This window comes from Vipera berus (genome assembly GCF_964194415.1).
Source record: "Vipera berus genome assembly, chromosome: 1".
Taxonomy (NCBI): Eukaryota; Metazoa; Chordata; class Lepidosauria; order Squamata; family Viperidae; genus Vipera; species Vipera berus.
The window spans coordinates 362,780,636-362,794,514 of record NC_138202.1 but is presented as its reverse complement, the minus strand read 5'-3'; the positions used below and the strand labels follow the sequence as shown (position 1 = coordinate 362,794,514).

The window sequence follows — 13,879 nt, the reverse complement described above, 5'->3', positions numbered from 1 at the left end:
CATGGGTCCGGATTACCTTACGGAGCACCTGCTGCCAGCATCAGCTTCCCATCGTCCTGTGCGCGCCCACAGGGAGGGCCTCCTTAGGGTTCCGCCGGTTAGAGATTGCCGGCGGGTGATTCCCAGGGGGAGGGCCTTCTCTGTGGGTGCGCCCGCCCTTTGGAACGAACTGCCGATGGAACTTCGGACTGCCCCCGACCTTCGCTTGTTTCGCCGGGACTTAAAAACCTGGTTGTTTAAATTGTCCGGCGTGGACTGAGGGATTTTAAATTAAATTAAACTAAATTAAATTAATTTTAAATTTCAATTTTAATGTTATCTTAATTTTGTGGGCTTGTATTAATTTAACTGTATTTTATTCTTTCTTTTTGTATTGTTTTTAACTTGCCCTGTGAACCGCCCTGAGTCCTTCAGGAATAGGGCGGTATATAAATTCAATAAATAAATAAATAAATAAATAAATAAATAAATAAATAAATAAGACTTCCCCGCTGTCACTGTAATTGATTATTGGAAGTTAATATGAGAAAGGTAGCTAAAGGGGTAAGGAACAGATTGAATTTCCCATTTCCCAGATTTCCCCAGGTATTCGGAATAAAAGCTCAGTCACGGGGCTCTTCTGTCTATGATTTTATTAAGAGTTATTTCCAATAGGCCTGTATTGGAAGATTGGGAGACCAAAAAAAGGCACAACTCACAGTAAAGGAACAACGGAGATCATCTAACCTATCCTACGGAGCGGATGCCGTAGAAACGAACAGCACAGGGAACCAGCTGGACCGGTCAGGGAGTCCTTGCAGGTTCGGCAGAAAAGAAAGTGAAGGAAACAAGAGCATGCTAAGATGGGGAGGGCGTGTTTGCCCACCAGAGCTTCGGCCATGACAAGGCAAAGCGTCTCCGCGCTCGGCCCGTAGCCCCCGTCAGGAGCCCCTCTGGAGCACGAAGCCAGACGCAACGCACGGGAGCAGCTTCAGCTGCGCTGGCCTCCATCGCCACTCGCTCCCCTCGGCAGGAAACAAGGGTGGGGGGTGATGCGGGCAGTCGTCACTGCCAATGGGGAACAGGGGGCTCTGCAGGAGCCTCAGCTGCAGGTGGGGAGGGGCGCACTGGGTCAACTCCAATGCAGGACACGCAGTGTGTGTGTGTGTGTGTCTGCACATCTCTTGCTGCTAAGTAAGGAAATTAATGTTTTAATAAGAATTCTTGCCTTTTGCCAGAGTCGTTTTAATTCTCTCCCCCATCCTCAAAATGTCACCATCTGTTCCCAGAGAAAGCCTCCGAGTTAAACCCAAATCTTTTAAGCAGGAGTGGGAACAGTAACGTGTTTGAGCAGATCCTCTTAGCCACACAATAATTCTCTGTATTGTAGTTCTGCATTTTGGAGGAGAGAGGATTACTCGGCACCCGCGTGCCTCAGAGGAGAGGGAGGACTACTGGGACACAGCCGGATCCCAAAGGACTTGGCCTGGCTGGCCAGGGACATTCCGTCCCCACTTTAGCCCAAAAACAGCCAACTTCCTGAAAAGCCCTTTCGGCTCACCACAAAGGCCCTGCCGAGGAAGACCGCCTTTGGCCGCAGCAGAACAGACTTGCTTATTGCACTTAAAGGCAAGGAAGGAATCGGCTGGCAGGGAATGGGGGAGAGCAGGAGGGCAGCCTCTCCCCTCCCCAAAGCCCACTCTAACCTTCCCCCAGGCCTAGCTGCGGAAGGGGAGGCAGGGAGAGGATCGCCACTGCGGTGGGCACACGTGATTGTCTGAAGGGGAGTCCAGCCCCAGGGCTGGGCTCGGGGACCACAAGCCCCAATTCAGGCAATCCCGGAAAAGAGGAGTGAGACCCCCCCCCCCACTCTCAGCGTGGAGAGGGGCTTCCACTGTTGTTCCTGGGCTCCAGGACACACAGCCCCAAAGCAGCAGTAGCAGCAGCAGCAGCCTCAGGCCAGGAGTGGGGTAAGGAGCAGAGACCACAAGGTGATTGGGGCAACCGTCTGCCAGCAGCAACGCCTGTGCCGAGAGAGACCAGAGACGCACCCAAGACAAGAATATTCTTGACAGAGAAAAAAGGCTTCCAGACCCGGGACTTTGTGGCGCTCAGGGCCGAGAGCTCCTGTCTCCACAAGTGGACCACCATCCCAAGACTCAGAAGAGGGGAAACAGAGGCAGGGACCAAGGAACTCTAAATCACCACATCACGAGACAACTTCAACAAAACCTGCCACTTGGAAATCAAACAGTCACATGAGAACCGGTGTGTGCACCTCCCAGGGAAAGGGGGTGGTCACAGAAGCAGCTGTCCCGACGGGCCGCCTCTTCCCTGGGCACCACGGCCCGGGCGCTCAGGACCAAAGGATTTGCTCACTAGATCAAGGGCAACTAGAATTAGCAAAGGAGGCAGAAGTTGCCGGCCGACTGGAGGAGGAGGGCTTGAATGTCCAGAGACGGTCCGTTGGTCAGGAGGGTGGAGTTCCTGGGCCTTCCCGGAGACCCACTCGCAAACTGGAGGGTGAGAGAAGGAATGTGAGTGGACCAGGGGCTGAACAGCCGGCCGAGTGGCACCGCCAAGCTGCTGCTGGTGCTTCAAATGCCTTGGACTCTGCCTGGTCCTGACCCGAGGGTGACAGCTGCAGCTGCAGACACCCAGGGTGGCAGCAGCCTTGCCAGCCCCCCGCTGAGCCCTACGGCCTCTCCTCCACCTGGAGTCCTTGGAAATTTGTGTTTCAAAATCCTGGGTCCGATTCCATAGAAACAGCACGGTTAGCCCACCCCGTGCAGCTCCTCTTCCCTACCCTGGAGGAGAGCCTGGGACGCTACGGGCCGCCTACCGTGTGGTGAAGGAATCCAGGCTACTCGTCTGCAGCCGACATGCCTTTCAGAGGGTCTCGCTCTCTCATCTGCGGCAGGGAAAAGAAAGGCTGTTCACCTCCAGTCCTCGGACAGGTGGGCGAGACGGAGGGAAGTCCGCTGGCCCACCACAGGGGGTTCCCTGAAGCGCTCACCTCATCCAGCTGCCTCTTCGTCTCGTCCTCCATCCGGCGAATGTCCTCCATGGTCAGGTCGACCCATTTATCCAGCCAGCAGAACAGCTGCCGGTGGAAATTCGTAAAAAGCCGCCTCTCTTGCTGCAAGAAAACAAAACAAAGCAAAGCTGAAAAGTCTCTCCACGGCCAGACACGGCAAGGGATGCCGCACTCTCCGCCTATCCCCAGCAACCGCTTCGCCCTCCCGAAGGGCCGGAAGCGACGCCTCCGAGCATCCCCACGCGGCCCAGGCGTGCAGCCCCTGCACAAATGCCGCTGGGGAGCCGCCGGTAGCCCCCTGCCGCAAACTCTGCTCACCTTCTGAATAAAGTTCTCGATTTTGTTCTGCAGACCCCACCACTTGAATTTGACCGTGACCAGCTTGTAAGCACACATGTACGGGCATTCGGCCTGCTTGCCCAGCTCCTTCTGAAAAGACCAAAGGCCACCGGCCGTTCAGGCGGAGTTGCCACAGCCAGGGCAGCCACCCTTCTCCCCAGATCTACCTGGGGTGCCCTGGGCAAACAGGACCCCAGCTGCCCTGAGGGCAACCTTGGTGCGAGGCAGGTCCCGGGGGACCCCCTTGGCCGACTCCCCTCCATCTCAGCCCTGCTCAGTGCCTGGCATGCCCCGAGAGAGGCAGCAGAGCCGCCTGCAGCAAGCAAGGGAGGCTCCTACCTTCCAGTTGGGGCCCAGAGGGCCACGGCCAGTCTTGACTGATTTAAATTTCGCTGGGTCTTCATCTGGCTTATAATCCTGTGTTGGACAAGAGTGGAACCGGAAGGTTACGGAAAGAGAAGGCCCCTCCCCTCCATCCCATGGTTCCAGGTTCTGAGGCACCTCTCAGGAGGAATCGCTCCCCGCCCTCCTTCCCCGGTGGGCCCTCCCTCCCTCCCAGTCTCTGCTGCTCTCTGCCCTCCAGCCTGGTGGGGCTGCGGGTTCCATGCCAGTAAAGCCATGTGGAATGGGACAGAGGCCTTCCAACCCCCCGCCCCTTTTTAGCTCCCCCAAAGGTATACACCCCCCCCCCCCCAGGATTTCAAGCCAGCAGAGATCCCCTTCTCAACTCCAGTCCTGCTACCGCCAGCGAGTGGCCTCCCAGGGCACGTCAGAGACTCCAGCCAGGCAGGTGACCATCCTCCACCTCACCCCCGGTCCGGCCCTTCCCCCTGCTGCCCTACCCTGGAAAGCACATGGCTCCGGTCCGCAATGTCTATGTAAACGGCCTCCACATTCTTCCACTCCTCAGGATCCAGTTTATGGACCTGCAGGAACAAGGAGGGGCAGGTTTCAGTCTACGTCTAAGGCTCTCCTCCGCCGCAGCTTTTTCAGGACATCCCTGAAAGTGAATTTATTTGGGGGCGGGGGCAGTTGCAAAAGAATTCCTCAAGAAAAACATGCAAGAACAATCTGCTATTGAAGCTGACGGAGTCAACACTTTAGAAAGGGCAGCCGGGTGTTGTGTGGCCCCTTTCCTCCCTCCAAAGGGCAGGCCGGGGATGGGGATGCGGGGGGGGGGGGGGGAGGACCTGACTGAAGGACACTGAAAACCCATCAGGACTGTGAACTCATGAGCCGGGTGTGTGTGTGTGTGTGTGGAATATGGCAATGGACCACCTGTCCCACTCCTCCGCCGCCCCCCGCTCCTTCCAGAAGAGCCACTGGAGGGGGGGTGTCCCCAGTGCAACAGCAATGAAAAGACAAGATCTCTCCCCCACGTCCCTGTCCAGCACACTTACATTCTCCTGCATGCCCATATCTGCTTTGTGCCAGGTTTCAATTTTGATCAGAAAATCATCCTTCATGTACTCGTTCTGCCGAGAAGAGGAGGAGGTTCCCTCAGCTGGGAAGCAGACACAAGGCCTGCAACCACCGTCGGACCCGCAACTGCCCTGGCTCGGGAGCACCTCTCCGGCTTGAGAGCAGGAACGAACGGGGCACCGGATCCAGGCTGCAGAGGCCTTGCTCTGCCCCCCCCCCAGCCAAGAGCCAGCTGAGGCCCCAGGGCGAGAGCAGGGCTGCCGGGCAGGCCCACCGGGGCTCTAAGAAGAGATGAGCCCAATGAGGGGCTCCGGAGATGGGAAGAGGCGGCCGGCAGAGGGCTGGCAGGCTCTAGAGGGCCCAAGAGCCTGGAGGTATGCGAAGGACAGGGACAGGAAAATCCGTGGAAGGAAATCAGGATGAATAATAATAATAAAACTGGCACTCCTCCCCTTCTCGCCTCACAAGCCTTCCGAGGGGATCCAAAGGAGCTTCCCCGAGAGCTGCCCATGGCCCCAGAGCACCAAGGATCACCTTAAGGAGTGAGGTGGCCCAACTGATAGATAAGCAAATTTTGCGAAAGCTCTCTGGCCCTCGGTTCTGGGGCCCCCAGACCCAAAAGGGAGCCCTGCCTTACCCAGACCATGAAAATGACCGGCTGGCACGTCCCTGGCAGTCCAGCCACTTACCCGACAGGGGCTGGAAGCTCTACTTACTGTTATAACTGCTCCAAAAGCCGAGACATGGAAAGAAAGACAAGAGCTTTAATCAGGGATGCAGCCACTGCTCCCGGCCTGCCCCCCCAACAGCAGTACCGAGCCCAGAGCCCCCACCTTCTCCTCTTGCAGCAAGGAGCTCTGCCGCGTCCCCCCACACAGCTTGAGCACCCCATGGGGTGGGGGGCTGCCAGGGAGCACCTCGCACAAGGATGCCTATTTTAAGGCCACCCTCCACCAGCCCCCACAGGGCAGGCACAACTGAGGTCCCACCCATCCAGTTGGTAGTGCGCTATCCAATCCCCCCCCCCCGAACACCTCTGCCCTTCTGCCATGCTCTGGTGCTGCCTGGCCCCAGGGGCAACTGCCGGGTTTGGATCCATTCCACCCCCGTTCAGAAAAGGGCCAACACCAGCAGAGCTCTTCTCCCTGACACCCCCCACCCCCCAGACACAGCCCTGTCCCTCCTTCACTCCTAACCGGTGGGTAACACAGCCCAGGGTGCGCTGGGCAGTAACCGGATGCCCCATTGCCAGGCTCCACGATTAATGAGGGCAGGGTGGCAGCTTCCGTAACCCCGCTTTTTGCAGGAGAGGACCCCGTCATAGCAGCAGCCGCAGCTGCAGCAAGGCGGCCCTCCCACTCAGGGCTCAGACACAGCAGCCACGCAGGGGCCCTGCCTCCCAGGAGGTGCAGGCAGCTTGGGCGTCTCAAAGGCCCAGGACACCCTGGAAAGCAGGGGTGGAGGCCAAATGACCAGCGAGCAGCACGGCAGCAGCTTCCAGGCAGACCTGCAGTCCGCCCAGCCCGGGACCCAGCCTCCATCTCCTGCAGTGGCTCCCGATGGAACGTGGCCCCTGCACCTTCCTCCCAAGGACCCGGCTCCCACTTCAGGGCCTCAAGCAGCCCAAGCAAGCCAGGCAGTGTGGCGGAGGAAGGGCCAGGGCAGGCGCAGAGCTCGGCCCCAGCGGCAGGTTAGCTGTGCAGGGAAGGATCGTTGGGCGGTGGATGCTCCACCAGCTCAGACGGACTGAGCTCAGGGGCTCCTGCAGGGCAGCCGGGCCTAGGCCCAGAAGCTGCTTCTGGGCTGCCCAGGAGGACACGGGCGGCGAAAATGGCCAGGCTGCCCCCTGAAACAGTACCGTCCCCCCTGGCCAAGGCTTTCCTCCCTCCCCGAGGGGGCAGAAGAGTGGCCGAGCCTGAGCCTTGGAAATTCTCTGAAGCAGCTCAGAGCACCGAGCAGCTGCCGGGAGCAGACCCGTGCGGGACACTTTCCTAACTCCAGTCCCCCCCCTGAGGAAAGGCAGGTGGGGTAAGGCAGAGGCTGCTGCCCTGGCAGAACTCACCGGTCCGGCAGAAAGGGTAGGCGTTCCAGGCCTTCTCGTGAATGTCCAGGGCGCCCTCAGGGGCCAGCATCCGTACGAAGGGAGGGACTTTGCTGCAGGACAAAGGAGAGGAGAGGTCAGAGGGCGCCGATGTGTCCCAGCAGAACGTCCTGCCAATGGGTTCATCCTGCTCTTCTCTCTGCTGCCAGTGACTGTGGCGGTTCAGGGTTCAAGACTAAGCAAGGTTTCCAGAAGCAGAGGGGATTTTTTCCCGACTGGCCCAGGGCAATGCCAGCTCCTCCCTGACAGGCAGGCACACGGGTGCCACCCTGCCTTCCCCAATGTCGTTGGGCCAAAAGGATTTCCTAGGGACGGAAGGGCACGCCCCAACCACCAAACCTCCAGCCCCTTCCTCGATCCTAACCAGCGGGCTGTCTTCGTAGGAACAGGAAGAGTAGCTGGGACCCAGCAGCAGCGGAGGTGGGCAGGACCAGTGGCCACTGCTTCAGAGGTTTGCTCGCCACAGAGGGAAAGCCTGGGGGATCCCTTAGAACAAAGGCCCCGGTTCCAGCGGGAGACTCTCCGTAGCTCAGGGAGGACCTGTGGAGGCCTTGGTGCTCTGGGTTGCCCTTGCAAACATTTTATTACCCAACCAGGGAACATCACCGATGTAGAGCGAGTGGGGGGAGAGGGGAGATCTGATGCCTGTGCTTGCTCAGCCAGAGTTGTGGGGTTTTTTTTGGGGGGGGGGTTGAGATGGGTTGATTTCCTCCTTGGTGATTCCTTGATTACTGCTTTTTGCCTGATGGCTTGTCTGGTGTGGATCCTTGCTTATTTGAATTCTGGCTGCTGGAGGGATGGCTTTCTTAGTTGCTTTCTGGTTTTTTTATTGTCTCTTTTGAATGTCAGGTTGTTGTTAGCTGCGAAGTCGTGTCCGACCCATCGCGACCCCATGGACCACGTTCCTCCAGGCCTTCCTGTCCTCTACCATCTTCTGGAGTTCATTTAAGCTCAGGCCTCCTGCTTCAGTGACTCCATCCAGCCACCTCCTTCTCTGTCGTCCCCTTCTTCTCTCGCCCTCAACCTTTCCCAGCGTTAGGCTCTTCTCCAGTGAGTCCTTCCTTCTCATTAGGTGGCCAAAGTATTTCAGTTTCAACTTCAGGATCTGGCCTTCTAAAGAGCAGTCAGGGTTGATCTCCTCTAGGACTGACCGGTTTGATCGCCTTGCAGTCCAAGGGACTCGCAGGAGTCTTCTCCAGCACCAGAGTTCAAAGGCCTCCATTCTTTGGCGCTCAGCCTTTTTTATGTCAGGTAAATGTCAGGTAAATGTAGTTTATCCTTTGGTAAGCATTGATGGCTGATTTGTGTGAATGCCAAACATCCAGGAATCTCCCAGCTTTTTTTGGATTTGGCTCTTTTTGTACACAAACACACACGGGCCTTTCCCTGGGGGGGGCGCACCTACCTCTGCAAATGGTATATCTTGTGGGTGTATTGCCCCCGCTCTCCGTCTCGCTCGTAGGGCTCGTTCACCAGCACTTCCACCCCTTCGCCCCCGCCAGTTTCGTTCTTGCTGGCCTCAGCAACGGAGTACAGCTGCCCCACTTGGTACTGGAGGAGGGAAGACACGGCACTGTTAAGAGGCCTGCAGACAGGAGGGCTGGACACAGAGCGAGCCAGCAAGCAGGCTGGGGACCTGGCGCTCACATCCGAGGTGCGCTCCCCGGAGGGTCTGGAGTGCTAACGGGGGGAGCAAAGCACATGCAGGGTGGGATCCTGCAGTTTTGGGCCAGCGAATGGCTGCAGTGCCACTGGGGGTGCTGGGAGCTCTGCCTGAGCTGTATTCTGCACCCCCTTTGCAGGGCTCTGGTATCCCCAGCCCTGCGCGAGAGCTCCAAGGCCATGTGGAGGGCATCGGGGCTTAAGAGCAGAGGTTTCCATGGGAACTGACCGCCCAGCGCTCCTCCTCCTCCTCCTCTCCCTCTGCGAGGTACAGTTTAGGCCTGAAGAGGACCAGTTGCTGGTCACTGAGATGGCTCCCCCATGCGGATCTCCTGGGGCCACCTTAGCCCAGGCTCCCTGTGGGGGAGTGAGGCCGAAGGGGAAGCCCACAAGGGTCAGCACCCCAGACTCCTTTTCACTAGCCAGGCCTTTAAAGGGCAGTTGGGGCTGCCCGCTTCTCCCCCACAGTTGTTCACAACTGCTCTGCCACAGAGGATGCTACTTTGCCTCGACTGGCGTAGGCAGCACCAGCGGTACCCTGTGGAGTCATCTCTGGAGCAACTGTGGGCCCTGCAGCGTCAAAGAGCCTGCAGTCCTAGCTGCACCCCCAGCCTGGGCGCCAAGAAAGTCCACAACTCCTGGACAGTGGGATTGGATAACCCAGGGCCTTCCAGAACTGGTGGACTTCCTCCAATGGCAGCCAGGGATTATGTACACTGTAGTCAACACATATTTGAAGGCCGTGGTTGAGCACCTCAGGGCACAATCTGGAGGACCAGAAGAATGGGAAGGTTTCCGTGGCGAGGAGCTTGATCCTAGACGAGTGCACGAACACAGGGGAAGGGCAAAGGGGGAGGGCTAGACAAGAGCACAAGCGCAGCCCTACGGGATTCGGGCCGAGGCCCAGCATTTCGTTTCTCACATGCGCCTCTCACGGCAGCTGCCTTGGCACCGGGAGGCCTGACGCTCCATCCCGCAGTACACAGCCAGACACCTGACAACTCTGTGGCGATGACTGGGAGGGCACTGTCAATCAAAGGGTTACAACACGGAGTTGTTGGGTTGTCGGAGAGGGGACTTGAGAGGTGCAGGTGGAAAGACAGTCAACATCTCCCCACCAGGGAGGCACGATTAAGAACAACTGCCAGGCCAGGGCGGACTAGTATTGATGGGATACAGAAGTGCGCTTGCTTGAAAGCTACTTATTCATAAAAGTTGGTTTATTTTCCTTGTTTCTATGTTAACCATGTTATGCATTATCTGGTATCCCCCTGCATTCCACCCAGCTTGGATACCTGACATACTTGAAGAGCCAAAATCAGAGAAAGGGTTTGGGGGGAGGGGGGGCAGAACAAAATAACAGTAAGAAAAAGGCTTCCTCAAGGTGGGTGCGTGACTCTGTCCTCCAGCCATTTTCCACCCCCTTTTACAGCCACTGCAGTGAGAGGTTATCCCCAGATCACGTGATAATGAATTCTTCAAGTTTACTGGCCGCTTCCTTTGACAATCAGTGCGTGAGAAAAAGCAAGTCCCACAAAGGAACTATAATGCTTTTTGAGGAAGCCAATTTTCATACTAAAAGTATCACACAAACTTTCCTCCAAACCCATTCCTAACTATAAAAAAAGCTCAAGGAAGAAAACACTCAACCAATGTAAGAGGTTGTACAATTCTTGCAAAGTGACAGTAACACCCCCAAATAAAAATTAAACTCGGGCAGAGAGTTGTCATGCAGGAAAGCCAATCACACTTCTGCAAATTACGGAAAACGGAAGATGAACCCGAGGCGGCTGACAGGCAAACGGAACTGCCCTTTCTACAAGCGTATCAGGACTTCACCCCAAATTGCTAGGAATTGCTTGAAGAATTCATCAACCCCCTTCCACCTCCACTCCTAGTAGTTCCCCTACTACATCCGAGGGAGCCTTCCTTGCCTACAAAGGCAGAAGGCGGGACGGTTCATTAGCAACCAGCTCCCAAGCTTGGCTAGCGGTCTTGGAAGGGTTGGCGAGGAAGGAGGGGTGGAATAACGGTCTCCCGTTTGTCTGAGCTTTGGCACTAGCCACAATTTCAACCGAGATGGAAAGAAGACGAGGAGGAAGATATTCGGGCTGAGGAGGGCATCCCCCCCCAATGAAAAGGAGCAAAGGCACCATCCCACTGTGTTGTTGGGGGGGGGAGGGGTAGTTCTTACGTTGTTTTTGTAACGTCGTAAGCCAACCGGAGTCCTCTGTGTACGAGTTGGGTGGCCGTATAAGTTTGTTTAATAAGTAAAATAAAATCAAGCAAAAGAAGCGGGAGGCACGAAAGTCTTACCTCCTCCACCGACACAGGCAAAACGACCCGGCTGCAAGAGAGCAGAAGAAAGGCAGTCAGACGACCTCGCTGCCAGAGGGGATCCAGAGATCCGCAGCCGACCTACCTTCTTCGCCGGCTCCCAGGACGAGGCCACGGGCTCGCTTAAAGGACGCTGGCCCGGCCGCCTCCCCCCCCCCCCCGCGCCCTTGGTGGATCCGGCTCTCGCCCCCCCAGCGCCCCCCCCCGGGGCAAGGCCGGTCCCAGCAGCAGCAGCAGCAGCAGCACCGCCGGGCGGGGGGGGGGAGGAAGGGGGGAAAGGAAGGGCCGGCGCTTCCGAGGAGCCCCGCGGGAGGGACGGAAGGGGCCGGACAGGCGAGCTCCACCGCGCTGCGGGCCCCGGGCTTTCCCCCCCTCCCCCGGGAGAGTCCCGGCCCCGCAGAGGCCACGCGGGGGGCCCCGCGGCCAAGGAGGCTGGAGAGGCCGCCAGGCAGGAGCCGGAGGGGCGCCGCGTCCCCCGGGCCGGGCCGGGACCTTCAGGGGTCCTTGGCCGGAGAGCCGCGCCAGCCCCGCTTCCCGTCTCGGCGCCCGGCGGCGGGAGGGGGGGAGGCGCCCCTGCGGGCCCGGGACGGAAGCCGCCAGCCCGGCCGAGCCGCCCCCCCCCGCGGGACCCCCCCCCCCCGCCGCCGCGGCGCGACTCGCTCACTATTCTTTGACGAGCACCATGGCGGGCGCCGCTCCGCTGGCCCCGGCGCGGCCCCGCCGCCCGCTGGCTGCCCCGCCGCCCCGCCCGCGCTCCGCTCGTCCGTCCGTCGCCCCGCGGGCCCTCCCTCCGTCCCCGGCGCCGCGCTGGGGGTTCCGTGGGGGAAGGGGAGGCGGGCGCCCCGGGCGGCGTTCCTCGGCAACGGCGCTGCGTCACCGCGCGGCGTCCGGCGCGTGACGTGGCGCGCGCGGAGGGGGCGGCGCCGTCCCGGCTCTCGTCGGGCGGGGAAAGGGAGGGCCGGGCGAGCGCCGCCTCGCGGCGAGGGGAGGAAGCGGCGGCCGCGCTGCCCGAAGTCCCGCACTGCCGAGCGAGCCCCGCCGGGCGACCCTTCGCCGCCTCCGGCGTGTGCGAGCGGCCCCGGACGCTCTCCGGGCGCGGACCGTATAACGGAGTCGGATGAGGCGCCGGGGGGAAGCGCGAGGCAGGCCGCGGCGAGGCAGAAGTTGCGCGCGGGTCAAATCAGGCCTGCCGGAGCCCCGACGGAGCCCGGCCGGGGGAGCCTCGCGGCGCTCCTTGGGCGGGGAGGGGGGGGACAGTTCGGGGAGGGCCCGAAGGCCCGCACGAGGATCCGCTTGGAAGGCCCAGAGTCCTGGGAAGGGAGATTCCCTGACGAAGAGAGCGCACCGGCAGACTTGCGAGGTCTCCCTGCGGAGTCGGTCTCCTGCTTTGGTCTACCTCGCAAGGCAGGCGCCATGACCGGGATCTGGGCGCCCTTACCGCCCGCGAGGCAAACGTGAGCCAGCAGGGCGACCAAACTGCCGAAAGGCCCAGTGCTATCTTGAGCCGTAGTAACGTAAATGCAGAGTTCTGACCCCAGGAAGTAACTCTACCCCCGCCCCTGATGTCTAAGCGTCTTCCGTCCACGGGTGGGTGCCGAAATTCAAAAAAGGTGGGTGTCCAGAGGGTGGCTTCGGGATGGAGAGGATGCAGGATACAGAATAACGGAATTGGAAGGGACCTTGGAGGTCTTCTAGTCCAACCCTCTGCTCGAGCAAGAAACGTATACCATTTCAAAGCAGCGGCCGCCCAGTGTCTTCTTAAATGCCTCCAGCGACGGACCATCCAAGAGCAACCACTGCAGGAGGACTCTAGGAGTCCTCGTGGACCAGCACGTTTGCTGCAGCTGCCAAAAAGGCCAATGCAGTCCTGGGCTGCGTCAACAGAGGGACAGCATCAAAATCACGTGAAGTGTTGATACCACTTTGTTCTGCGCTAATAACACCACACTGGGAATGCTGCCTTCAGGTCTGGTTACCATGATACAAAAAAGATGTTGAGGCTCTAGGAAGAGTGCAGAGAAGAGCAACAAAGATGATCAGGGGACTGGAGGCTAAATCATACGATGAGTGGTTGCAAAAATTGGGTATGTCTAGTTTGATGAAAAGAAGGACCAGGGGTGATGTGACAGCAGTCTTCCAATATTTGAGGGGTTGTCACAGAGAAGAGTTGGGGGTCCACCTATTCTCCAAAGCACCTGAGGGCAGGACAAGAAGCAATGGATGGAAACTAATCAAGGAGAGAAGTAATCTGGAATTAAGGAAGAATGAGAACAATGCATCAGTGGAACGGCTTGCCTTCGGAAGTTGTGAGTGCTCGAACACTGCAGTTTTTTAAGAATAGACTGGACAGTGCTTTTGTTCGGAATGGAATAGGGTCCATTGAGCAGAGGGCTGGACTAGAAGACCTCCAAGTGCCTTCCCATTGTTATTCTTGTAATCTCTGTAGCTTGCTATGTTGGGGTCCCAGAGCATCTCCTGAGCTTGCCTGCTGAGGCTGAATCACTTTGGCAGACGGGGGAGAGGCCTGCTGACCCACATTCAGTCCTTGGTAGAGCAGAGGTTTGCTCAGAGCAGTGTGGTATAGTGGTTTGGGTGGCATCCTGGGGCCATAGAAGTTTTGAAGTTCACCTCAGGCCTTTCTCCCAACCCAGGATGGTGGCTGCGTAAGGGAGCAGCAAGGGGCACTGTGGCTGCTGAGCCACTGAAGAAGCCACTGAAGAAGCCCCCAGATTCACAGACCCCTTGGTGAGATCTTAGCAGGCAGGGATCTCCTGGCCTGGCCTGGCCAGGAAAGCAACTCTGCGCAGGGCAAGCCTGAACTGGGGGAAGGGGGCTGCAGTTGGAATAGCCCCCACTCTCCCCCTGCAGCATCAGAGACACAAGGGCCTGGCCCCACGTGGCTTCCCCTCTAGGACTGTAGGGCTGCCCATGCAAAAAGCTCTTTGGAAGCCAGAATGCGATGGCCTCCCACAAGAGAAGGCCTTGTGCCCGAGGGGGCAGAG

General features: G+C 58.6%; 1 protein-coding gene across 2 annotated transcripts; it reads right to left on the bottom strand.

The window, feature by feature from the left end:
- Positions 1-617: 617 nt before the first annotated feature.
- PITPNA (phosphatidylinositol transfer protein alpha) lies at positions 618-11,744 on the bottom strand. 2 transcript variants are annotated; one of them, XM_081338654.1, is made up of 12 exons: positions 11,542-11,744; positions 10,857-10,887; positions 8,284-8,429; positions 6,840-6,931; positions 5,467-5,501; positions 4,756-4,830; positions 4,198-4,281; positions 3,695-3,772; positions 3,335-3,445; positions 2,996-3,118; positions 2,822-2,890; positions 618-2,495 (listed from the first exon to the last, which is right to left on the bottom strand). In XM_081338654.1, exons 1-11 carry the CDS (start codon positions 11,559-11,561, stop codon positions 2,843-2,845), a joined length of 843 nt encoding a protein of 280 aa, XP_081194780.1. In that variant the 5' UTR covers positions 11,562-11,744; the 3' UTR covers positions 618-2,495; positions 2,822-2,842. The 2 variants fall into 2 exon arrangements, with proteins under 2 accessions (XP_081194780.1, XP_081194781.1); XM_081338655.1 differs by having other exon boundaries at positions 5,494-5,501.
- Positions 11,745-13,879: the final 2,135 nt, after the last annotated feature.